Genomic DNA, 25,297 nt, shown 5'->3' with positions numbered 1-25,297 from the left:
GGCTCTTTTCTGGTGGATCTGGGGTTGGTTGGTTGGTTTTTGGAGATGGCTTTGTTTCATATTTTGTTGGTTGTTGGTTTTTTGTGAGCGTGGGATGTGCACACCAATCCCAAGATTCAAAAGCCAGCATGGCTTCTTGATAGCTGTTACTGTTACGGGCTGTCTTCTGCTTAATATTGATTCTTGGATTATGGTTTTAAAAATTGGGTATCTAAACTGATCTAAATCCCCCAAACTTGGAAATCTGACTTTGTAATCTTACTGACCACAAAATTTTAGGAAACAAACTTGTGCAGAGAGTCTGTACCAACTGTTCTCTTTATTTTCTTGATTTTGTTCCAAATGACTGATCAAAGAAGGAGAATTAAAAATGAGAGAGCAGTGGTGGAACACTTAGGCTGTTTTAGTTTAAGTCCTTAGCTTCATTGCTGGGACAGGTTTTTGAGAAGCAAAAATGGAAACTTGATATTTTTAGAGGGTTTTTTCTCTTTCTTGATTTTGGTTTTCCTTCCTATGTCTAGCATGGAGTTTCACAAGAGGATTTCATAAGAGGCAAGCAAGAGAAAAATGTAAGAGATGTAATTTATGACATCGCCAGCCAGGCCCATATTCATCTAGAACATGTGAGATTCCTTTTCTTTTATTTATCTAAATAAACATAACTGATGCTAGTCTTCACAAAGCATTTGTTGTTAGAAGACCTAAAGCTGCATACTTCACATACTTTGCCCTTTTTTATTTTGAGAGTTTACACTAAAAAAATCCTACCACATTAAAGATTCAAATATTACAACTACTTCTGTATGAATATTATCTTTATGTACAGGAGACAGTTTACTCACAGCCAAGTCCAATTTCATATACATAAATGCTGCCTAAAAGAATTATTACTGGAAGAGAAACTTTAGTAGACTTTTATAAATGCAGCAATGTGCCAGCATGGGATGAGCACCATAGAAAGAACATCTGCATATGGATTTCACCATGGAATGGCTGCCAGGAAAACAGAGCATGTTGTCTTTAACTGCTGGTTCATGTGTGTGGGAGGGGGGATTCATTCCCTGACATGACCAGCCATGCCCAAAGCTATGTTGAGAAAGGTGCTTTCTGTTTATTTCTTTCCTGGCATGCAGCCAAGGCAATTAGGAAAGTCTGTTTGGTTGGAGCAGTGGATGATGGGCCCTGAAGAACTGCAGAGTTCTACTCTATTTTTTCTCTCATGCTTTTATTCTAGCTGCATTATGAGATGTTTGCCTAGTGCCCAGTACAAAAGCAGGAGAAGTTTTATTGGCAAGTTTTATTGGCAATGCTTTGTCTTCCTCTAGCTGGAAACCAAAGTGCTACAAAGAGTTTCTTACAAGTACATGTACACTTTGAGTATTGCACCCACTGGTTCCAGTCAAGGTAGTCTGAAAAGATAGCACTTTAGAGTAAAGAAATGCCAGATTTATCTCTGCATTTGCACCATTAATACAATCCTCAATTACAGCATTACCTGTGATCACAGTATCTTATGCAATCCACATAGGGGAGCCCTTCATCTTTTTTCTGAAAGTCAAATTCGGCATCCCTGGTTTGTTCAGTCAGTGAGCTGATAAATGTTTTTGTTTTATGTTAATAATGTGTATATGTTGTAAGAGCCCTCCAGTACCTAAAGGGAGCCTACAAGAAAGCCAGAGAGGGACTTCTTACAAGGGCATTAAGGACAAGGGGAAATGGCTTTAATCTGAATGACAGCAGGTTTAGATTAGATGTTAGGAAGAAATTTTTACTGTGGGGGTGATGAGACACTGTTACAGATTGCCCAGAGAAACTGTGGATGCCCCATCCCTGGAAGTGTCCACAGGCAGGTTACATGGGGATTTGAGCAGCCTGGTCTAGTGGGAAGTGTCCCTGCCCATGGCTGGGATTGGAACCAGATGATCCCTTCCAACCCAAACCATTCTATGATTCTTTGTACCCTTTGGCTTTATTTTTCATACACTAATTATAATTCACATTTAAGGCATTCGTGTTCATGTTGTTTAACCTGATGTCTCAGTTTTTGTGGTCACATGCCCAAGAAAACTGTTTATTCCATTTAGAAGTAGGGGACAGAGACAAAGTACAACATCAAAACTGTCAATTATTTTTGTTCAAGCTGAAATATTTTGATTTTTTTTTTATTCTCCACCCTTCAACCCATAATGTACAGTGTATAAAACCCATTGCCTTTTGGCTAAGAAAAATGCCAAGTGCATGGCCTGAAATGCCTCATATCAAGAATGGACGGCATGAAAAATAAGTAATGTGTATTTATGGTCCACATATTTAAATTTGGTTGCTGGTGTTGTATGAAAACTTTGGGATAGAAGCAGAAAAAGAATTTGGTTCTTAGAACCTTTCAGGTAATTTGATAATTCATAGTGCATTGGTCCCCTGGTTCCCAACATGAGCCTACCAACTTCTGAAGAGAACTGGCCTCCTTTCTTCCCACTTCATTCCTAGAGCCCTGCCCATGTTATGCACTGGGAGGGTCCTGTGGAAAGTATGCAATGTGATCATGTCATTGGAGACTAAGGAGAAAAGTATAAATACCAAGAAACCAGATTAGGGCAGCATTAGCATTTTATTCAACTGAATGTTGATCCTGGCACTCCTCCCATTTTATTTCCCCTTTGTATGTGTTGTTTTTTAATGGGTGGGTTATATCACCTTAATTAAAATTTTTAAAAAATTCCTCTCTGAATACTTGTTTCTAGTCTCCCATCATCAGTGAATTGTGGACAGTGCAGGAACTGTAGAGTGTTCAAACCACTTGAACTGGCCATAGCTGGCAGCAGTGCCAGAGTATTGGCCTCCTTCATAATCAGATGGTCTCTGTTAATGCAACGACAAGGATACTTTCTGCCTAATGGATGAAATGGGCTTTTGCTAGCAGCATTTGCTGGGTATTTCAGGACCTTAGGTAAATATAATGGGCTGGTGCCTTTAAATGCATCTGTTCTGTTGTATAAAATCACCATTTTGTTTTGCCTGAGGGTCTTCACAGCCACTTATCCTTAGTTTTAGTTGGGATTACAGGGTAGGGTAATGTTCAAACTGCAGAGAGGTTTCAGCTATCTCAGCATTTATTACTCAAACCATGTATTTTAGAGGATGAGAGTAGCAATTACCACCCCTGTTTCACAGCCAGAAGACACCTAAATCTGAAATGCTGAATGGAGTCTCAGCCATGTTACATGAAGCATACTGTAGTAGTGTGGCCCTTAATCTTGAGAAAAAGGTTTCTGGAGTATGGTCAGGTCTTCCTGACACTGCAGCTGCTGACCAGCAGGTGGCAAAATATGATAATGAAGATTGCAGTTTTCCTTAGGAATTGTGTGTTTTATCAGCATAAAAGCATATAAGGAAATGCTCTGTCAGTCCCCCAAAGTGTTCCTTTTGAAAGTCTACAAATACATTTAAACATTCTCCCTCTTTCTCTTCAGCACTCCTTCCCCAATTCCTCTGGTGAAAAAGGGTCTCCCTTTTGGCTTTTTGCATTTGTCTCAGTTGTCCTACATCGTTATGGGACTCAGTTTATCAAGGGAGATTAAATGCTTTCTGAATGACATGTGACCCCTTCTGGGTTGAGAAGGCCAAACAAGACTACTTTATTTTTTCATTTGCAATTAATTATAGAAGGGCAGAGCATTAGATCAGGGAAGAACATTTTTCTATTTTAGAAATAGATATACACATACAGGTGTTATTATATCTGAAAATTTTAAAATAATTTGTCTTCTGAAAAGATTGATATTTTTTTCCTCCTAAAGTTTCAGGCTCATTTTCTCAGTTTTCTGGAAAGGTCCATGAAAAACTAAACTTTACAAACTCACACATTCCTATCAGTTTTTATAGACAGTTAGTTTGTTTTAGCCTGTAAGAAAAGGCAAAACAAGAAGGGATTTTGTTTTTATAGACAGGCATTACAGGGAGACTTGTTCAGCTCTGTTAGATGTAGTGACTTGAATATGAGTTTAAACTGCAGATTTGATACAGCCATGCTTTAGATTTTTATATGTGGATACTGAGGAACTGAGATAATTTTGATGTCTGAGATACATAACCAAAGCATTTACAGATGGACTCGTGGGACTGATGGCAACGTTGAACCAAAAAGATGCACTCAGAAAAATGCATTTCTGTTCTTCCATCATATCTGTCTATTGGGGGAAAAAAAAAGTTAACCTGTATTTACTAAACCAGATGCATCTTGGGACTTTGTTGGAACAAGGCATGCTAATTTACCTCGGTTTATAGCATGTAGTCTTGAGGTCTGTCAAATCATGTAAGTATTTTTGCAAGCCTCTGCCAGTATTACATACTTTTGTTTAACTACTTTTGTACACAGCTTTCATGGAATGAAATGTTGCAGTTTCAGGATGTCAAAATAAAAAGGGATAACGCTGGTAATACAGTGTGTTGCCTCTAAGCATGATATATAGTACTTGATGTTTAATCAGAAATGTTAAATTCTTCTGATAAGTACTTTTTTTTGTGTTTTGTTTTTCCCTCCCACCTTACCCTATTTACTTTTAGGCTAGATCTTTCAGTAAGAAAGTTCCTGTGAAGGCGTATCCTGCTTTTTTCTGTACGGTGGGTGTGATATATGCACTCTTTAAGTGATGGACTTATAACTGTGCTGATTTGTGAAGAGCATTCAAATTAAGCATGGGGAACTACCACTTCACCTATCTTATTTTGGGAGGATGTAAACTCATAGAAATCTAAAACTCATAGAAATCATAATGTGTACCTGACTGTAGAACCTTACAGTTTTGATCAACACTTCTAATCATTCTTTTTTAACTACATCATTCCACCCAAGATGTCTTTGCTTTTAGACTGTTGTTCTAATGCAAAAGCCCCAAATCCTATCTATTTTCATAATTTAGTGTTTGGTCTAAAAGATAAGTACTAAAGTACTAAAAGATAATGCTTCTCTTCACAAAACTTGACTTTTTTATATGTTTGGAATGTGATGATTACACTACCATTTAATAGCAAAGGCAAATTGTTGAGCCTTTTTTACAGTTTCTCATTCAGTTTCTCTCATTGCTTTTTAAACTTGATGCCTAATTACTTGTGTGCACCATGTGTATTAAGCCTTTCTCTTCTTTTCTAGGTTGCTTTAGATGATTATTTATATAACATGCGGAAAGTGGACTTCAATATATTTCATCCAAGCTTACAAAAGAAGAGTACATTATTACCATTGTATTTGTATATTAGATCTTGGAAAAAAACATATTAAAGCTTGTTTAGTTATTTTAATATGGATTCAGAGTGCTGAGTTTTTTTCTTTAATGCTTAACTTGCTAGAATTGCCAAGTGTCTGACTTCACACTTCTGCAAAATGCTGTTCCAGAGAAACAGCAGATGCACATGAACTGTAGCTGTCAGCTTGCTGGCAGTAGCTAAGTTTCTTCTTGGAATATTAGGCTGATATCTCTTTTTCACTTGTCTGCCAAGTCATATGTCCTTGTCTGAGATTGCTTTTCTTGTCTTTCCTGTAATAACAGCAGTATGACAGAATTCTTGGAGAAATACTGTGCTAATGGATACTTCTGACAGTTCTGATTCTTTGCCGAGGAAAGGAAATAGAAAAAAGACTGCTGTGTTTGTTCCCAAAAGCAGTTACAGTAAATGCCCTATAAATCAGCTAAGTAGTTCTATTTAGTGCAGGGAGCAGGCTTCCTGCAAGCAGTGGTGATGCTTCAAAGTTGGAAGAATGAGCAAGAAAACTGTCAGGAAAAGCTTTAGCAGAATTATTGAACTGTGTGTTGAGATGGAGCATTGAAGTGACTGTAGGTAGTGGGAGGATAGCTTTGCATCCAAGGAAGAGAGCCCATACGTTAATATGTATGGATCAGCATGGATAAAACAAAATACATCTTTTATCTCTGGTGCTTTCACTCTGCTCTTGGTTTGGCTGTGGCTTCCTCCTGGCCTCGTGTCTGTTGTTGCCCACAGCTGTCATTGCAATGTGGGTTTGACTGCGCCTTTGTTCAGTGTTCAACACATCTCTCAGGACATACTCCTGTGTGGCTTCCCTGAATTCCTTTTCTTTGGTACTGTGAAAACATTCCTGAATGTTTCAGGTAATTTTAGTCCTCTCTCTCTCTCTCTAAAGATACTGGTCTGAGCTTTTTTGTGGGAAATTACGAGTAGCTTTGTACTCAGCATCTCTTAGGATCAAGGTAAGTAAGCATTTCGGTTTGATTTTTTTACGGTAAAAGAATGCTTCCTAACATTCAGAATGATTGAATTGCACAAATCCGGTCATTTGTTCTGCCTTCATCCTAGTTCTAGTAAATAGCTGCTTTTCCTAGAGATTTTATTTCTTAAATCAGGGCAAATCACCCCAGATGCTTGGCTGTATAACAACATCCTGTATTTTTGTGTAAAATGTTACATAATGAATTTCTGAGAACAAGATTTGTGGCTTTTTCTATCACAAACTGTCAGCATGGTGAAAATCTTAGGAATAGGAACCTGACATAAAGTTCTTCATTTGGTGATTTTGCTTTACATGTTTTAAGTTGGTTTGTGATACAGATCTTGGTTAATCTGCAGTTTTTTATTCCTGAGTAAGACATTTCTCTTTGAATTTGTTCAGCTCAGGATCCTGCTTTCTGTATTACTAGAGGTGGAATAATCAAGGTGATAAAAGCAAAAAGAATCAGTATGTAATGGACTGGGAGCATACTGGCTGTTTTCTTAATGCAAAATCTTTACAGGTTCTGTCCACTTGTCAGATCACCTGCAGTATCATATCACTGGTGTTTCTGAATGTGGCAAAGAGGTCTGGTGAAAAGAAAATGTTTAATTCCTATGCAGGCACTGCGACTCTTTGTGCCAAATGAAGAGCAAAGGCTTAGGCTCTGTTGCTGCTACCAGGCCAGCTGCACATTCCCTCTGTTTATTTTGTGATCTGGAGCAAGCATTACAAATGCCTCTTTCTGCACTTGGTCATGTTTTGTTCCAAATGTGCTGAGTCAGGCCAGTTGAGGCAGACCTGTCTGTCCTCTCAAAAGGAATCACTCTCCTGTAAAGTCTTCTCCCAGGCAACTAGCAACAAGATAAGAGGGCACGGCCTCAAGCTGTGCCAGGGGAGGTTTAGGCTGGACATCAGGAGGAATTTCTTTGTGGAAAGGGTTGTTAAACATTGGAACAGGCTGCCCAGGGAAGTGGAGGTGTCACCATCCCTGGAAGCGTTCAAGAAATGACTGGATGTGGTACTCAGTGCTGTGGTTTAGTCTGCAAGGTGGAGATCAGTCAAAGGTTTGGCTCAATCTCAGAGGTCTTTTCCAACCTAAATGGTTCTGTGGTTCTGTAATATTTCCTTTCTCATCATGGCAGGTAAACAGCAGCCTCCTCTGCCTTGACCATCCTCCAGCTCTTCAACGTAGCAATTTCCCAAATTTTCCTCATAGCAATATCCTGTGAAGGCAGGTCCTTCTCCAGCCTTCTCCAGTCTATGCAAAGCTGTAGCTAGGCCTGTTCTTGACCCTTTCCCCAACTGTAGCCCAGGGTGGCTTCTTTCCTACAGGGTACTGGAGTTACCTTATAACACTGCAACTCTACGTATGCTCAGTTCTAACACTGGATTTTCAAAGAAATTGAGCAAAGCAAGTATTAGTATTTTGTCCAGGATGAAATTCTGGTCACTGAACTTCAGGTTTAAAGTCATCACTGCTGAAATCAGTCCTTTCCTGGTTCCTATACATAAAAACATGCAAACAGCAAACCAAAACAACCCCACCCCAATCCATCAAAAAAACTGCTAAGACATTAATAGCCAACATTACTAGGAGGCTATTTTAAAATGTAAAAAGCCCTTTTACATTAAAAATTAGGAAGAGAAACCAGTCTCCTAAAATGTAGATCACTAAAAGCAAGAGGAACAGTCCACACCAACTTTGGAAACAAGTCAGTCCATTACAGGTTGAATTATTTCACAAGCTAAATATCCGTCCTATAATTGTTTGAATTGGCATTAGTTAACAACCAAGTGAATTTGCAACTGTATGAGTATCAAAAAATGTCCCACTTTATTATTAACAAAATTGAAATCAGACTTACTCTGAGCTCAGGGTAACCAAAAAATGGTCCCCATGTGTAAATTTTCTTTGCTTTCCCATCACATACTTGTGATTCTCCTTCTACCTGAGAATATCTTGCATGAGCCATAGGGTGTCAGTGACACAAATGTCTTAAGTCAGGATTTCTCTTTCTTTGGAATAGAGTATCAGTGAAGTATTCCATACCTGGAATAGGTATGTCTCTGCAAAAACAGAGAACTGTCACCATTTTTTCACTAGGAAATGCTTGACTTTTACTTTCTGGCAAATGTCACAGCTCCATAAAAATGAGAAACTTGGATACCAAAAAACCAAAAACCACTAGTGAAAAATGTCATGTTGCCATTACAGCTCTGTACAGTAGAACTCCAAGTAATTTAGGTTAGGAAAAACATCTTGCATTGCAAACTTTAGGACACAATTATTCTATTTCACGTTACCCTGGGTCCACACTGCTTGAAGTACAGCTTTTTTACCTTACACTGTTCATTACTGGGAAGCTACTCATAGAAATGAAGGCCAAGAGATTATTTTTCAATTAGGTACTGTTTGAAAACCAAACTGCAGAATCAAAAAAAGCAGCAGCTGCTGAAAAACATTAGTTTGGCCAGCATAACTAGAGGGGCAGCAGGATTATGCAAGAAACTGCTGATTTGGGAGAGTAACAATGGATTAAAGAAAGCTAAAACCTAATAAAAACTGTAATTGTCCTTGGGAAGAAAAAAGAAACTAAAGATCCAATTTGACTTTCACTTGCTATTTGAACCTACATCTTCAGAAGTTTGAGCTCTTTGACAATCTGACATTTCCCTCTCCTTGCTTAGGTGTGACTGTTTAGGAGATGTGATACTCTTGTTTCTGGAAGGAGACTTAACCACAAAGATCACTTTCTTTCCATTTTGACCCATTTTTTAGTTGTCTTTGACATTTTAATGTTCTTTCACATGAATATTCTGGGGGGATGCAAGCTGAACGTTCCTGGGAAAAGAAGAAAGAGCAGTTATCTGAGCCACTGAAATTAAGCTAAGAAGGAAATTCTCACTCATTGAGGCAAGTTTACTCTGTAATTCTCCTGACTCAGCTAATAGCAGGTAACGAACCATTTCTACACCAAGAAGTAGCTCTCAGGAAAAAGAACCCAAAAAAACCAAAAAACCAGCTTTCACAGCTAAAGCTCCCTTCCCAAACTCTTTTCTTGTGGACAGTTTGGGCTCAATAGCCATTGAAAATTATTGTGGCAAAGCCTTTCATAAAGACTTAGTGTTTCATGAAAAAAAAACCAAAAAAACCTTTAATTTCAAAATTAGTTCAGTGGCCAGCCTCCAAAAGCCCATCTATAGCATGTGGTGAGGAAAAAGCAGAGGTACTTAATGCCACAGTCTTTAACAGAAAGACCAGCAGCCCTCAGGGTACCCAGCCTACTGAGCTGGGAGAAGGGAACTATATTCTTCCTTCTTTTCCAAGGAATTATCCTCCTGGCAACATACAGTGTTTCACTGGATGCTGTCTAAGATTGATGAAAAAAAAGACTGAGTGTTTATTACAGTACTATAAAATAGTTTAATTTATCCTGATAGTGCTGATACCTCACACAGGTGTTTTAGGAATCTGTTGAGCATCATCACTCTCTGTCACTTCCCTTCATGCCTGAGGGCCCCAGGTTGGATTTGACATCTGAGGTGAGAGAAACTTGTGATGGGATGTGCAGGAAGTGGAGGGGTTGGTGATTAAATTGTTTTTACAGGCATTTGAGCATGCACTGCAGTCAGCTTTTATTTCTCACATGCAGTTGCCATCCATTTGTGTTCATAATATGCTGCAGTACTGCCTGTTGTGAAGAAAATAGTCTTCTAGAATTTCTTCCCTGGATGATTCCATCATGAGAGTGGGTACCTAACTTTGGTATAGGCAAGGTAAGGTATATCTAAGGGAAAAAATGTAATAATATCATTGCGAATCTGACTGTTATCTGGGCTTTCAGATGAGAACTAAACTTGGTCATACTTGTGCAAAAATTTGCTGAAGTTATGCCCTTCTGATTTTCCTGGGATAGAAACCTCATTTAAATATGAAATAACAGAAAAATCTTTGAAAGCAATTCTTCTGTTCCTTCTTCCTTCTCATGCCACCCACATCAAAGCACAGATATATTTTCTGCCTTTTTCCCTCCCTCGTTTATTTACTTTCTTTTCCTCAGCCTCTGACTGGCTTCTCTCCTTTGTCCTATGAAGACTCATTCAGGGCCAGTGTTAACCTGCAGTCTTTCAGTTTAAATCTGCATTTCTAGCAGAAACAGAAACATGACATATTTGTACTGGTTCACTCTAGAGAAAAGCATGTCTATCCTCTACCTTTCTTTTTGCCCCATGGTGATTTTGCTCATGTTTTCCAGGTGCTTCTTTTCAATGAACTCACCAACTGCCCCATGTCAGACACTCATCTCCTCCTATACCATAATGATGTTCTTCTTACTAAGTCTTAAATGCGTTTCAGGAAATTTGGCACCCCAACAGAAATGGTGTTGATGTCTGACAAGATCTGACAGCTGAGTCAGGGTCTTGGCACATGTCTGGCTCTCTGTTATCAGCAGACTCTGTAAAATCATGATGAAGGATAGGACAGAGTAATAATGATAAAATCCACATTGTTTGATTACACATAATGCTTTGATGGATTATTTTTCTGCACTTGGCTAAGACATAATGGAAACACAGTGACAGTTCTGTTCAATTGAAGTTCAGAATCTCCCCTTTAGACATACATCCTAGAAATAAAGTAATTGCAAACAACTGGCCTCAGACATGCAGAACAGTGTATCTTTTTGGACTTGTTAAACAGGAATTTTAGGTTTTTTTGGTGGTTTCCCTTTGCAAACAGACTACCTTGACTTGTTCCTGAAAGCAATTTTGGCCTCTGATTTTAAACTGAATTGATATAATTTCTTGCATTAATAGCAAACAAATCAAACCCTTATATTAGAAAGCCAATGCAATTGAAGGGAAAACAAAACATCAGAAAAATAAAACGGAAAACCAAAACAAAAGGACCTTAAGTCACAAGCCCTTGCTCTTGGCATGCTGTGGTCTTTTCAAAGTTTTCAAATAGCTGCATGCAAAGAAAGGTTTGAGTTATTTATGCTTTCTTTACTTACCTGAACTGCTAACTTTGTCCTTTCTTTCACAGTAGCTGCTTTTTGATTACTTAGAAACACAGAAGCTTCTGTTTGGTTTTTGTGTTTAGTTTTAGCTCATTCTGTATGCTTTGTTTTACCTTGTAGGGTCTACTTACTAGGCAAAAATCACAAGAGTAGCAAAAGTGCCATGTTTGTTTCACAGTATTTACTTCATGGAAATATTCTTTTAGATGCTCTTTGCTGTTTAATTATTTTTTTTTACTAAAAGCTAGTTGTTTAATGACTAGAGCTGGTGCTCTTACATGAAACTAGACTGTATAAATGGTGATATTAAGAGAATAATGCATGTGCTGTGATGTCTTGAGAGCCTTTCATGCTGCAAGAATTGTGGTGTTCAGTATGTGTGAGACAGTGCACACCTATGGCCAGAAAAATGGGTCAGTGCTTGTCTCTGGGCCACCTTTATATGACTGCAGTTGTCTGGAGGAATTGATAATTAAAACCCATCCCATGTCCATTGAGCTGCATGAAGTATTAAACACCAATTGAAGAGATTTCCTCTCAAAAATACATATTTTTCTCACTTTTCCTAATTCAGGGAAAATGAATTTAGCAGTATTTACTTACAAGTTATTTACAATTGGATATATGATCATTTAAACATTATTAATGTATTTCATATAAGCATAGGACTTATTTGTGTACTCAATTTCATTGTCTGGTAACTGATTAACAGAAAAGAAGACTGAACGTTTCTGTTGGCTGAAATAATAATGTTACTACAGTTCTACCGTGAGCTTTCTGCTTGGAGTGATGGTTTTTATTTCCAGTCTTTAGCTGTATCAAATACATTAACTGAGAAGTTGCTTTACATTTTCTGCTTAGGTCAGATCCAGGCCCCTTCAGTTGCTGGTCCCTGCTGAGCCTACTGTGTCAGGCTTGTAGTCACCAACACAGAAAAAGGACTTTTTATTTTCATAGTTCTGGGTTCTGATGGGTTTTTTCCCCCCAAAATATGTAGATGGCTGAATAAATGGTCCTAACATCATTGAGAGAGATGGTGAATTCCTAGAGCCTTTGAGGCATAGGAGCCAGCCCTACCTGTGACCTCTATGACAATGACACTTTTCCAGGACTGTAAACTTAATGCAAGCAAAATGAATGATAAATTCATTTTTTAAATGCCTGCAGTTTTAGCAAGTAATAAATAGATCCCATCTCCCATCCTCTCACAGTAGTCTCCTCTTGATGAACCATTTTATACCATTTTCTGGCCTGAATTCCTGACTTCTCTCCTAGCCAGTAATTTCACCCAGAGAGAAGTTAGTGGCAGAGGTAATGTGATAGAAAATATTAACCCATTGGACTTGCACCATTTCTTTAAACAAAGGTGTTCTGAAGACAGGCAGGGGAGGGTTAGAAATCCAAAAAGCCTCCATTTAAAGGGCAGTAGATGAGAAGGTGTTTGAGCTGCAGAGGTGAGGCAGAGAGGCCACTGTCATTTGTCTCTGTATGATTTTCCAAGGATCCCCAAACAACAACCTGGTGAGGTGTTTTGAGCATACAATATTGTCCTGCAATTGAACCTGCAGGTTCAGGCCAACAACAGTAACAGCAAGGAAAATTCATTTCTAGCTGTCAAAAAATTATTTTTTCTAGTCTGACCTAATTTGTTAGTTCATCTAGTGACCATCTGCAAAGGAAAATTGTTGCCTCCTCCTTCTGGTGGTGTGGCTACAGAGAGAGATTTGGCCTTCAAAAATGTCAGTGTTTAGTTTAATTTGAAGTGCTTTGAAATGTGGTTTATTCATTAACCTGGAGATTGGTGACTCTTCACTGTTCTAGAGAGTGGAAAAGAGACTGGTTGAAACATTAGATCCAGCCAGCTCAACATCTTCAAAGATTACACCAGTGAAATCCCCAAACCAGACAGTATTGCTGTGTAGCAGAAACTCCTGGCACTATTGAACTTCATGCTCTCAATTCCAGATCATATTCACCTATTAATTATAGATGGGCATTTATAGTGGATTGTAACCCCCAAAACCTCCTTAGTTTGGATAAAAAGTAATTAATCAACAATGACTCTAATCATTGACAGGTATTGGAACAGTGTTTCCTCCAATCCAAGGAACATCTCTCTCTGCTGAAAAGACAAAGGGACCTTTTCAAGAACAAATCTGCAGATTGGAGTATAAAAGACATGCAAATGCTGAAGTCTTCCTCTTGAGCTTCTATAACATTTCTATTGTCAGTATTCTGATCAGTCAGAATCCTTCTCAGTAACATACAGTGCAGTAGTCAGTGAGCACACAGATTTGGACAATAAACATTCAAAATGGGTGTCAGGTACCAGTAGAGGCCAGTATACACCAGTTGAAATCCATCAGTAGGTCTGGTAGATCATAGGCTAGAGGGGGTGGAAGCAGACTGACCCTTCTGGTGTGTTCTACACTCACAGAGCAGCAGCTGTCCTGCCTTCAAGCAGAACCTTTCACATGTTATCAGGTGTTAAGTCAGCAGCTGAAAGAAGTTTTGGTGTAAGCATATGCGGAAGCAAAAGAAGAACCCAGACCAAACTGGGGAGGGAAAAATCCGGGGAAATGGTGACTGTTTGAATTAATGTAATTTATTTTGTGTGAGCAGATAAATGTAGCCTCAGCCTTTGTAGAGTTGAGCTGGAAGGCAGAGTAGCAGTGTCAGCTCTGGAGAGTCAAGGCAGCAAGAAAAAGAGAAAGAAAAAGGAGCAGCAGCAGCACAGGAAGCAACATATTGGAAATGGAAGAGAACTGGAAAAGAGCCAAAAGCGCAAACATGGGGAAAAAACAAAAGAAGAGCAAAGAAAAAGAAAAAGATGACCAGCAGGTGAAATCTTGTCACTTTATAGAATGACAGAGGATAAAACAATTACTTAATTTCTCATTCATCAGTTCTTCCATCCCTGGAGATGCGTGCTAGTTTTTGACATGCAGCTCCATAGGACACACAAACCCATCAAGACATGGGTATGTTCTGACTGGACTTGACACCATGGGACACATAGCCAGAGCATGGGAACACCCAGGAAACACACAGCCCTCTGGAATCAGCCCAGCCTTTACTGACTAAGGCAGGGACACAGTGGTGGAACAGTGCTGGCTGAGTGAGGGGGTCTCAGGAATGCTGGCTCAGCAGGCACAGGGTGCTGGGATGAGCTTGCCAGGGTGTGGTCCCCAAAGGGATGTGTATGTGCGGGGCATGGCAGGAGGTTGGGATGTAGCATGGGATTACAGAGTCCCTGGGTTGGAATCAACATCCTTGGAGAAGCTCTTATGTCACCTTGTGTCTCCCTGGTTGCCTTCAGTCTCTCCCAGTTACTCCAGGACCATTCCATAGTGGCTTTTTAACACCATGCACTGTCTCTTCTCGTGGACAGGGAGAACAGGAATTGCCCCTGTCCAGGGACAGCAGCACCTTGATCTAATTTCCAGCTTCTAGTGCTAGTTTCAGTCTAGTGTCCTCTCATGTGCTGTCTGAACATGACAGGATGTGACTGGTGCCACCAGGAGGCTGCAGGGACACCCTCTGACTCAGACCACCCTTGCTACTCCAGGCTTGCCCCCTGGAGCAGGCACTGAGTCCCAAGGGACACAGAGTGCTGGTGTGGGAAAGCTGGGTTGAGTGCAGATCTTTATGGAAGTGCACTTTTACTGGCCTTCGATCCAAGAAGCCTTTTATCTTTTTATTTCCAAAAAGTACTAAAAAGTATTAGTGATAGCCAGAGAAAACCCACAAAACCAGGGTTCCAGTTTTACACACTGTCCCCCACACACCACCCCCATCTCAAAACTTTTTGATTGCTACATACCCATTTTCTTGTTTAGCTGTTGCTAATGAGCTAGAAGGTTCCCAAGCCTTGCAGTGTGCTTTACATCTTAGTCCAAGTCTCTGTTAATAAATACAAGTAAGAACATCAGATCCAAACATACTTAATTTGCTCCAGCACCAGCCTTGATCAAAGCTTTTGTTACCAAAAAGAAATTCTTGTGTGCACACCATTTATTTTGCCTTCAAGATGCTACAGCCATACTTTATAATGAATTCATGAACTCATTCTTTTTAAAACATTTTGGTGTCTGGCAGCATCCTATTTCCATCACAGGTCAAAGTGAAACCAAAAATTATCAGAGCAATAATTACCTGTTGAAATCATCTTACTCACACATATGCAGTACCAGGTCTGGCCTCCACAGCAAATTCACAGAGAGCTCTCTGGTGTCCAACTGAACACTGCTGATGGAGACTTGCACTGCCCTGTGATACTGCCTTGTTACAGGGATTTGTTAAAAATGAACTTTGCCTCATAAGCACTACAGCTGAGTTGAAATTCTGACCTCTTTGTTTGGCAAGTTGAAGTGAAATTCTCACACAAAAGTGTCCAGGTCTTCATAAAGCAGGATCTACAGATTCCAGTCTGCTGATGGCTCTGACTGCCACAACCTTTACACTGGCAAAGCCACCTATTACTGCCAGAAGTGCTCCAACAACTGAGCTAACAAAAAAATATGATTCATTCACTGGTTTAGTAAATTTTCTTCAGTTCCACACAGCCATTTCCACTGATCCCTCAAAAAGGACAAGCTTTTAATGATGAGATGCTAATTTGCAAAAGAGTCATTTTAAGACACTAAATACAGATAACACAGACCCTGGGCTGACTTCAAGCTTAGTGAATTGTTTTCAATTCTCATTTAAAAATCATCTGAAATTCACTAGCACTGAATTACTACTTTTCAGGTTCAATGAAAGTGTCACATCAAGTTAAATAGGTTGTGGTCTTCTTTTCACAAAGATCAAGCACCTTCTATACAGATACAAGACATGTCCCACCTATGAACCTGGTCTTGTTTGCTGGACCATACAGGAGCAAGAGCATCGATCTCATCCAGGAAAACAATTGAAAGTCACATCTGGCAGGCCTACAAAGAAAACACAGGAACACTGACATCAGGAAAACTGTTGTAGTGTGTTGTTAAGTTTCTTGTGTTATTCCCCCAATTTATGTATTGTTCTTCCCTATTATGTGTAAAATGGTTTTGTTCCCCCAGTATTTCCCGCCACTGCTACCCTGTCAGATAAGTTGCTATAATAACCTCGCTATTCATAGTTGCCGATATGTAATTGCTCCTCCCCTGGTTTCCCTTATAAGTGAAAGTTGTCTCCTCCCTGGGCCCAGTCAATCACCCCCTTCTCCTCCCAGGTTTCGAGAACCTTCTCCTCTCTGGAGACGGTGGCTGGCTGGGGTCCCAGGACACCTCCCTTACCTTTTGATTATTGGTCTCCATGGAGTGTCAGTTCTGTGAAGTTCATCCCCTCACCTTTCCCATTGGTTCCGCCTGTACCCACTCCCCCTCCTTTATAATCCTGTTTCACCCCCTATTGAAAAAACTTTTCCCGGTTGGTTTCCCCGCGTTTGGATCCCGCAACACCTTCAATAAACCGACGTTTAACCCCTGGTGAAATGGTCAGCTCCGTTCCTCGCCAATACCAGCGGTGTGAGCCAGTCCGCAGCCAGCGCAGCCCGAGGCCATCAGACGCCGAAGGGTGCTGGCCAGGAATTGCAGAGGGGCGTCGGCCTTTCGCCCTCAACTAGCCGGACTCCAAACTTCGGGCCACATATGCCCCCCTCTGCAGAAAACATCATTGTATGAAAGGTAAAATACATGAAAAACATTATGGTTACAAGAGCACTAGAACTGGTTAGTTTGGGGATTTTTTGAGGGGGATGGTTGTGCTTTGCAAAATTTTCTTGTTTGCGTTATTATTATTTCCTAATACATCCCAAGATTTCCAGCCCCACAAAACCCCACTGGAAAAGGAAGCACTGACAGCCCCATTTCTGTGGAAGGACCTGACAAAACATGACAAAACTTCTTCTTGAGCACAGAAAATTAGTTACAACTCAGAACATGTGGCACATTTCAATCATACCTGCTCAAATAATAAACAAAACTGTCATTCATATTATCCTACCCATTCACTCAGGCAGGTTACACATTTCTCATAAAAAAAGATTACTCCCCCTTCACCCTGGCTACATTCATTAGCAAATGTCTGGTGCCAGTGTCTTTCTAGTCCCTGGTGTACCATAGAATAGGAAATCTCTGCAATTAAGAAAAAAAAAAAACACAAGAAAAAAATCATAATGGAAAAGTGCCTATTATAACCCCCATCCGTAAAACTCACAGCTCAGCTCTCCTCAGCCAAACACTTCATGGACAACACAGCAGTAAAAGTGTGAGAAAAGCCAAAATGGGTTCCTTCACAATTCAACAAGGCAGCAAATGAAATTCATAAAGAGGATAATGTATATGTACAAAACATTGAGAAAAGATAGTAACATTCCAGAAGGACACATCCAAAAGCTCTGAGATACCAGCAGGGCTGTGTCACACACAACACAGTGGAGCCAAACAAACTTCCAGTGCAGAAGTTGAGACCAGGATAACTTAGAAATCACCAGTTCTGCATATTCATTCTCATTTTCACAAATGGTAAGATTTGACAGTAAAGCATTTAACTGCCCCTTAAACAGCTTTAAATTTCTGGGTTTGGTCTCCCTTTGAGGGTGACAAAGAAGAAGTACTCTAAAGCTGGGAAGGTATTCTGCATTTCTGCATTTCCATCAGCTGGAAAAGCCAAGATGCTGCTGCTTCAAAATGAATTTCATTTAATAAAGAAGCAAAAGACAAAGATTTTCTTTTCATTGTTTGTAATACTTTTTAATTAAATTACTATTAATTTGAATATACCATGACTGAATTTTGCTGACCAAGAATATATCATGTTAATAATTAAATCTCTAATGATTTCATTTTGTAACACAGAACTCAGGTGTTACTCACCTGTCAGAAGTGGACAGATTCTTATTCTAGCCCAAGCACAACAAACACTGCAAGGTTCCAGCTGCAAGTTCTATCTGCAAAACTGATGCTTGAGCATTTGAAAAAAACCCCAGAGCTTGTGGGAGAGACAAATGGACTTCCATGAGGCAAACTGCAGTTGACTACCAGTAGGTAATTCATTATACATGAAACTCTAAGGGAAAAAAACTCAAACTCCAGCTTTTAAAGGCAAGACACCTTTAAAGGATTTACACAGTAAATCTCCGAACCTACATATATGCTGGTTTCTATAAATTTTTTAAATATTACTTTTAAATTTTCTTAACACTACTTTTTATTACTGCTAAAAAAACCCTATTCAACAGTGCTGAAGATTTTGGAGCATTTTTATATGTTAAAGAAAGCTGCAGCCTCAAAGAGGTTCCAACAGAATTTTGATGTCAACACAAAGGAAACATTCACAGCAATTTTCAAATTGCTGGAGAGAAACCTGTAAGCCAAGGGAGCTGTAGACAGCCCATTACTGGGGATTTTCATAAATAGTGTAAATGTCTCACTGACATGATGAAGTAAAAATCCTTACTGAAACAACTATTTGCATTGGCTCAAGCCCAGACAGATTTCCTTCAATTTTTATGTGATCCCTGTGAAGATCTGAAGTGAAAATGCAAGCCCTGATACAGCTGTGTGCAAACAGTGCCCATTCAAAAATCATAAGGCAGCACAGTGTAAGACATGTATTCCAGCATATCACTGCTATTTCATATTTTGTGAAGAAGATATTTCCTCCACCCTTAAAGCACAGCTCTGGCAAACTGACAGTAAGATTATAATTAGAGAGCAAAAATAAATGTCACTTTAGACTACACTATGCTTTGGAAGAAGTTTCTTTCAGCTACATTAAAATTACAAATAATCACTCTATGTGAAATAGTAAAGTAAATTAGTGTCTACTTCTTCCAGTAGACACTGGATGATCTCCCATTCTTTGCCTTCTATGCATCTTCTCTGTACAGCCAGTTTTTTCAAGAGTGCTTCTGCACTACTAACAAAGTCTACATATAAGAACAAAGATAGATAAATACAAAAACCACCATTGAAACCAACACACATGATCTGTATGACATTTCCATATAGTGAATACAAAGCAAGAATTACTGGCATTTAGCCAAGTTTTTGAAAACTATTTAAAAATTAGGTCAAATGTTTACTTTTTTTATACTTAGGAAGAAGTGTTTGAGGATTTGCAAACAGACCATTTTCAGATTTATTTTCCCCTCTTGCTGAATAGAGTAAAAAAAAATCCCATTGAGTAGGAAAAAAAGAATTCTGAAGGTATAGGAAGATAACAGAAAAAAATTATGGCAGGCTTTCACAGCACCAAAGTTGCTTTGCATGATAACATGAAGTCACTTTTAGTTCCTAGCCTTCCTCAGACAACCTGTTACTTATGTTACTTATTACTTAGGTTACTTATTCTTCTCTTAACCCGAGTTAAGGTCTTGTGCTGATTTTCCATGACTGCATATGGTAGAAAAAGCATCTCACTGCTGTTAGTTACACTTTGCAAGCCTTTCAGAAAACAATGTCAGTTTGCACTTCATGGTGAGACTTAAAACACAGACATGCAGGCAAAAACACTAGGACTGCTTCACTTTGCCTGCATCCAACTTTCTCCTGCATCTTAACTCGGCTGGGTGTTACAAAATTATTTGTAAGCATGAAAGAAAATTTAATTAACCATGAAGCTTCTTCTGGTGCCAAGAAAATTGACTTAGAGGACAAGAAAAATCTACAGAAATTTACAACACAAAGAGATCTTTTTGGTTCACAAGAACCATCCCAGCCCATACATAAAAGATCCTGTGGTGTGAAGATCTCTCTGCAACTGGAAGTCTCAAAATAAAGACACTCGTGGCCAATTTAAATACTGGCTGTGCCCGAATTCTTTACACATGAAGCACCTGCCAAATATACCTTGCTGCACGCAATCTGAGATTTGCGGCTTAAGCCACAAGCACCTGTTTCCAAAAAACTCATGTTAAACAGCTTGGCCCACACCTTATATAAATCAGTGCATTAAGAGTAATTACATGACAGCTCAGGCTGACACACTGGAAGGATTTGAGGGGGAAGTGGAAGGCCAGACTGTCATGCTACAGGGTGCTCAGACCTCCATGTCCTGCTCCCTTTCCTGTGTGCCTCTTCCACAGCAGGAGAAATCCAGCTCAGTGATGTGGCTCTTGCCTATGTGTGTCCCTGTCTGAGCTGGGATAGAAAATCCAGCTGAAAGTCACAGAAAGTTCAGCAGTTTCATGATTACTACTGGAAAGCCCCACTACCTACTTTTAATCCCCAGAAAAGCCAACCACGTTATTGCTCAATAATGTGAAATTTGAAAAATGAAACTGCCATATTACATGGAAGTGAAATTTTCTTGAAAAAAAAAAAAAAAAAAAAAAAAAAAGCCCATTGGGCCATTTTCCAGCGCAGACTTTGGCATTGGAGCAACACCATCGAAGTGAATGGTGCTGTACCCTGTTACCTGTCCTTGCTCCAAAACTCTCCAGAACCCTCCCAGCCCCCCTTCCCCCTGACAGCACCCATCAATGGCTGGAAACCCTGGAGGACCAGCTGAGCTGCCGAGCAGCCGGCTAGATTTGGGAAATACTGCTCTGGGTGACTCCATGTGTACACACAAAAAATTCCGACACAGAAGGTGGAAGGGGCTCCTTGTGCTTACAGTGTTTCTGGTGGGAGCCCTTCTGCTATAGTTTCTCCAGGCTTACAAGCAACTCTTCAGACTGAGACATGTTACTAATTCCCTTCCATCTGCTGCGTAGAGAGAGGTGGTTAAAAACGTGCCCATCCCGAATTACCTCTGGGCGAGCATACTCAGAGCTAAGCACAAACCTGCGATCGTCCACAAAGAACATCTCTTAGAAAAGCCCGACGAAGGAGCTGTCCTGCCCGGAGCATTCCGCTCCCACGAGGTGCCACCCACGGCTCGGGATCGGCCGAGCCGCCCCAGCTCGGCCCGCCCTCCCCGCTCAGGGCGGCTCTGTGGGCCGGCAGCTCGCGGCCGAGGCGCTACTCCTTCCCGCCCAAGATGGCGGCGGCCCCGCCCCGCCGGGCGCGGTCCCGGAGCCCGTCCCCCGGCGCGGGGTGTATGACCGCGGCCGTGCGGCGAATAGGGCAGGCGGCGGCCGGAGCGGGCTGTACCGGGTGAGCAGCGCTGTCCGGCCGTGTTCCGGGCGGCTGGGGATCGGCTTGGGTCGGGGCCGACCGGGGGGTGAGAGAGAAACTTTCCTTGCGGAGCCCTTCTCCGCCGGGACTCCGGCCCCTCTCCCGCGGCCATGTTGAGAACCGGGGGCTGCCCGGGGGGGGAAGGAGCTCCCCGGTGGGAGGCGGCGCTGGGCTCCGCTGTCCCGCCGCGGGGCTGGGGCAGCGCCGCGTCCCGCCGGCAGGGAGGGAAGGAGGCGGCGGGGCGGGCAGGACCTGGGGAAGGAAGCGACGGCGGCGGACGCTGGCTTGTCCCAGGGCACTGAGGGAGTTGGGGGTCTCGGAAACGAGTTCGTCTTCGGGAAAGGGGAGAAACAACAACGGCGGCGGGCCCGCGGCGTTACGTAAGTGCCCGAAACTCCTCGACTCGTGACTCCGCCGAGGCGCCTTGAGGCGGCGGGACGGGCGTGCGGGCGGAGGGCGCTTCCTGCCCCGGCGGGCTGGCGGGGCCGCGCTGCCCCCGACCCTTCGCTCGCCCGGGGAAACTCCGTGTCGTTCTCAGAGCGAGTCGCTCGAAAAGTGTTGGCACTGTTGTGAAAAAACAGCGGAACCGCGAGTCGTGCGGCTGCGAGCATAAGGTGCCTTTTTTTTTTTTTTTTTCCCTGTATGAAATTCGCCTGTTTTGAGGGGAATGTAACTGCTCTGCCGGAGATACGTATTGCTCATAAGCTGTGTTCTGAAAGTAGCTCGAGAAAAGACAGCTGCGTGTTTTTCCTCTCGCCTCATTCGAAATACTTATGTTCATAGGCACCGATGTTTATAAAAGGCAGAACTGCTCATCACGGCAAGAAAGCGATGGGTGAGTCTGCTGAGCAGCACGTCCTGGCATCGGCTTTGTCCCTACTAAGGGAAATAGCTGTAAACTCGAGTTTTGACATGACGCATCAGTACAATGGTTGTTGATAACCAAAAGGACCTTTTATATCTTTAACCAGAGATCAAGGATTGTCTTTTGGCTCAATTGATGCAAATGCTTCCAGAAGCATCATTAAGTTCTAATTCAGGCTGTCCTCAGGCTGTGCTAAGAGTTACTGAAAGGGTTGATGCTTATTTGAGAAACACTATAGCTGAAGCTTCAATGTGCCTAACAGCTTAAGGTCAGATGAGGTTAATACAGTAGGCAAAGTGACTCTAAAACCAGACCCACAACGCAGGAATCTGTTTCAGAAGTGAGACTGCAAATTCCTCTTTCTCTCCTGAAATGAGGAGAACTTAAATATTCAGATCCTAAATTCTGATACTTGTATATTGAATTATTTTAGCGATGCCTGTCTGAAAGAAGGGAAGTATTTAAAGACAGCAGTATAATCGGCGCTGAGATCCTGCAGATTAATTGCTTTGTGTGCAGTCATCAGCATGCAGAATGGAATCGGTTCTTTAGCTCGGAAGGCAGTGCTCTTGCTTTTAGCCTCTAATCTAAATACTGTTGACTAATCCCAGTGGGTAATAGGAATCCCAGTGTTGTTAAATGTCTTTTATATCAGCTCACTTTCTTAAATAATACTTTCCCAAGAGTTTTAGTGCCACCAATTTTGTTGAAAACAACAGTGAAAGTGAAGTGCTGTGTGCCTGAGTCCCAAATTCTTCCTTCTGAATGCAAATCAGCTGTGTGCCGTTTGGTGTGTCTGCGTTTTGCTCTACATAGAAGCCCATATAGAGGAAGTCCCTTAAATGCTAAATGAGAGTTGGTGTGTAGAAATTTTTAGCTGGAGAAGCTGGTTCAGTTTTCATGTTGTGCTCTGTAGAAAGAGAGTAGCATCTTTTTAGCTGAAAAGCGAGTTTTCATTAGGTGCAGTGATGAAATAATTTTTCAGCTAGAGTTTTGTCCTGTCTCCCTTAATCAAGGGCTGAGCTTCAACCGCAGTAATTAGACGTGTCCCCAGAGTGACAGAAGGATCTATCCATAGTATCCTAAACCCCTTTAGTTTACAAAAAATATCATTGGCAAACTATTTGCTATATTCAAAAGCTATGGTGGGTTTAAGTTTCGCTGTTGTGGTTAGTGGATGCAGGGTAGTTTCAGAGCAGTAAAGAGGTGGAACTGCAGTTTCAGGTGAGGCACGATATGACAGCGCATTGCCAAAAGCCCCATGAGAGCAATTATGGCAGAGTACAAACACTGGTTTCATGCACTTACAGCTTTTTTAGTGGCTTGTCTTCACCAAAGAGGGCTAGAAGTGTTTAAGTGAAAGCTTTGGGTCAAGGCATGGCACATAGATAAGGCAGAGTTTATTTTTTTAGTACTTGCAGGCCTGATTTTCTGAAAATGTATATTAGATAAAATGTTGGAAGTGATGTCCTAGCAAACAAAATGGCATGCCAGTTTTTGTTCTTAAAGTGAACCTGTTAGTGAGTGATGTCAAGTAAGGAAATCCCAGTATTAAAAACTAATACAATTCTTAGATGATGATAGGCTAGAAATACAGATTCTTGATTTTGTACTAGAAAATGGAACTTTGTTCTGTACAGCTTCAAATTGTAAAGGTACGTTTGTGATTATTTTAAGCTGTGTTAATATTCAGGGTTACTTTTTCCATTTAATTTTTGTTTTTTTTTTTAAGTTATAGATCATGCTTATATATGTATATTTTACTACTTTCATGAACTAATTCAGTATTTGGATGAAAGTATGATATTCCAAAAGAGAATACATACAGGCAAATATGGATTTCTGAAATAGAAACACGTATTTAAAACTTTCTCCCTAATGCTGCAAGTGCCAAGTTTGCTGTTGTAGGATGACTTTTGTCTTTGTGATTCATTGGAAGACTTGTTTTTATAGTTGAGAGGGGTGAAAAACTACTCTATAGATAGGTGTGGTAGAATATCTTTACTAAAGATTATTTTATTGTTGTCATGAACTGTAAGATATGATTATGTTAGCAAGTAGAGTCCTGCAAGTTCAGGGCTGCAAGAGTAGTCTGGTTGAAATAAATGAGTCTTTACACATGAGAAGTGGCTTGATTGAGACTTGCAGGACAAAAATTCTCCCTTTAAGAAAATAAACATTATTGTGCAGAAGTGTTATTGAAGAGTACTGTGTGTTTTTCAGCCTTCCTTTAATGCTACATAGTCAGAAATGCACACATGTTGACTTGAGTTGCATACATAGGTAAGAGTATTGCTTCTTTGGATGAGATTTTTTTTTTTGTTAATTTGATTGGGTTTTTTTATTAGTGATTGTAAATAATTTAAGGATTTAAAAAATGAAATGGAAGGAAGTGACTTTTTATTTTTTCCTCTTTGCATAATTTTATTTTACAGTAAAACAGCGTTGAGCATATTGTGTATGTAAGGTAGCAGGATTTTGGCATTTGTCAGACTGTCCCAGAATCCTGCTACATGTGCCAAAAGAAGAAAAAACAGTTGAAAGTTAAGGATTTCCAATACAGGAATGTTGCTGCTGCATCAGCCTGCCCTCCAATCCCCAGTGTAATGGGGGTTGTAAGAATGTGGGTGAATTAGTAAGATGACGTGCAAGCAGTTATTTACTGTGTTGAGAGGCAATCTCTTGAGAAATTTTACTGATTCAAGCAGACACAGGGGGCTGCTAAATAGTGATAAATAGGATCTTTGTATCAGCAGCTTTAGCTTTTTTTAAGTGCTTCTTGTGCCTCCAGCATATCGTCTAGAGGTAACTGTTTTGCTTTTAAGTGCTTAGTATGCCTTCTGAAAAAGGAAAAGTTACAGCATGTTCTTTAACATCTGCATTTCTAAAGTGTACATATAATTTGCTAACCAAATTAACAGTGTACCATACACACAGCTGTTCAGGTTGCCAGCATCTCCTAGTGCAGGTTAACTTCAGTGCAAACTTTTGTGCAGTTTTCCAGTTGTCCTCTGTATAGTCTGTACTCCAGTTGCTTTCCATATAACTAAAATAAATCCAA

The 25,297-nt window shown here is 40.6% G+C and overlaps 3 protein-coding genes across 13 annotated transcripts in view; 2 read left to right on the top strand and 1 right to left on the bottom strand.

The window, feature by feature from the left end:
• Window positions 1–5,304, top strand: part of NDUFAF6 (NADH:ubiquinone oxidoreductase complex assembly factor 6) — an 18,173-nt gene extending 12,869 nt beyond the window's left edge. For 7 of the 8 annotated variants that reach the window (XM_005479491.4, XM_026796635.2, XM_074554822.1 and 4 more), the window contains 3 exons: window positions 522–623; window positions 4,564–4,620; window positions 5,150–5,304. In XM_005479491.4, coding sequence (XP_005479548.2) covers window positions 522–623; window positions 4,564–4,620; window positions 5,150–5,278 — 288 coding nt within the window. In that variant the 3' untranslated portion in view covers window positions 5,279–5,304. The remainder of the gene's footprint in view (window positions 1–521; window positions 624–4,563; window positions 4,621–5,149) is intronic. The other variant, XM_074554789.1, reaches the window with a different exon arrangement.
• Window positions 1,602–22,285, bottom strand: LOC141730959 (uncharacterized). The gene is made up of 3 exons (XM_074552623.1): window positions 22,252–22,285; window positions 21,039–21,904; window positions 1,602–16,908 (listed from the first exon to the last, which is right to left on the bottom strand). Exons 1-2 carry the CDS (start codon window positions 22,283–22,285, stop codon window positions 21,216–21,218), a joined length of 723 nt encoding a protein of 240 aa, XP_074408724.1. The 3' UTR covers window positions 1,602–16,908; window positions 21,039–21,215.
• PLEKHF2 (pleckstrin homology and FYVE domain containing 2) overlaps window positions 21,205–25,297 on the top strand; it is a 21,297-nt gene continuing 17,204 nt past the window's right edge. Inside the window, exons 1-2 of one of the 4 annotated variants that reach the window (XM_074554855.1) lie at window positions 21,239–21,350; window positions 22,155–22,206. The gene's annotated coding sequence lies outside the window, so the exon portion shown is untranslated. Of the gene's footprint in view, window positions 21,351–21,614; window positions 21,752–21,781; window positions 21,986–22,154; window positions 22,207–25,297 lie in introns of those variants that run through there. The other 3 variants (XM_074554840.1, XM_074554848.1, XM_026796579.2) reach the window with 3 other exon arrangements.

The sequence above is a fragment of the Zonotrichia albicollis genome, chromosome 1 (genome assembly GCF_047830755.1).
Source record: "Zonotrichia albicollis isolate bZonAlb1 chromosome 1, bZonAlb1.hap1, whole genome shotgun sequence".
Taxonomy (NCBI): domain Eukaryota; kingdom Metazoa; phylum Chordata; class Aves; order Passeriformes; family Passerellidae; genus Zonotrichia; species Zonotrichia albicollis.
This window is presented reverse-complemented; position numbering and strand designations above follow the sequence as displayed.

Coding starts and splice junctions, on each gene's coding strand:
- LOC141730959 (XM_074552623.1), bottom strand. CDS start 22,285: ATGTCAAAACTCGAGTTTACAGCTATTTCCCTTA. Junction 21,905..22,251: donor GTTTACAGCTATTTCCCTTA/GTAGGGACAAAG, acceptor ACTCGCTCTGAG/AACGACACGGAGTTTCCCCG.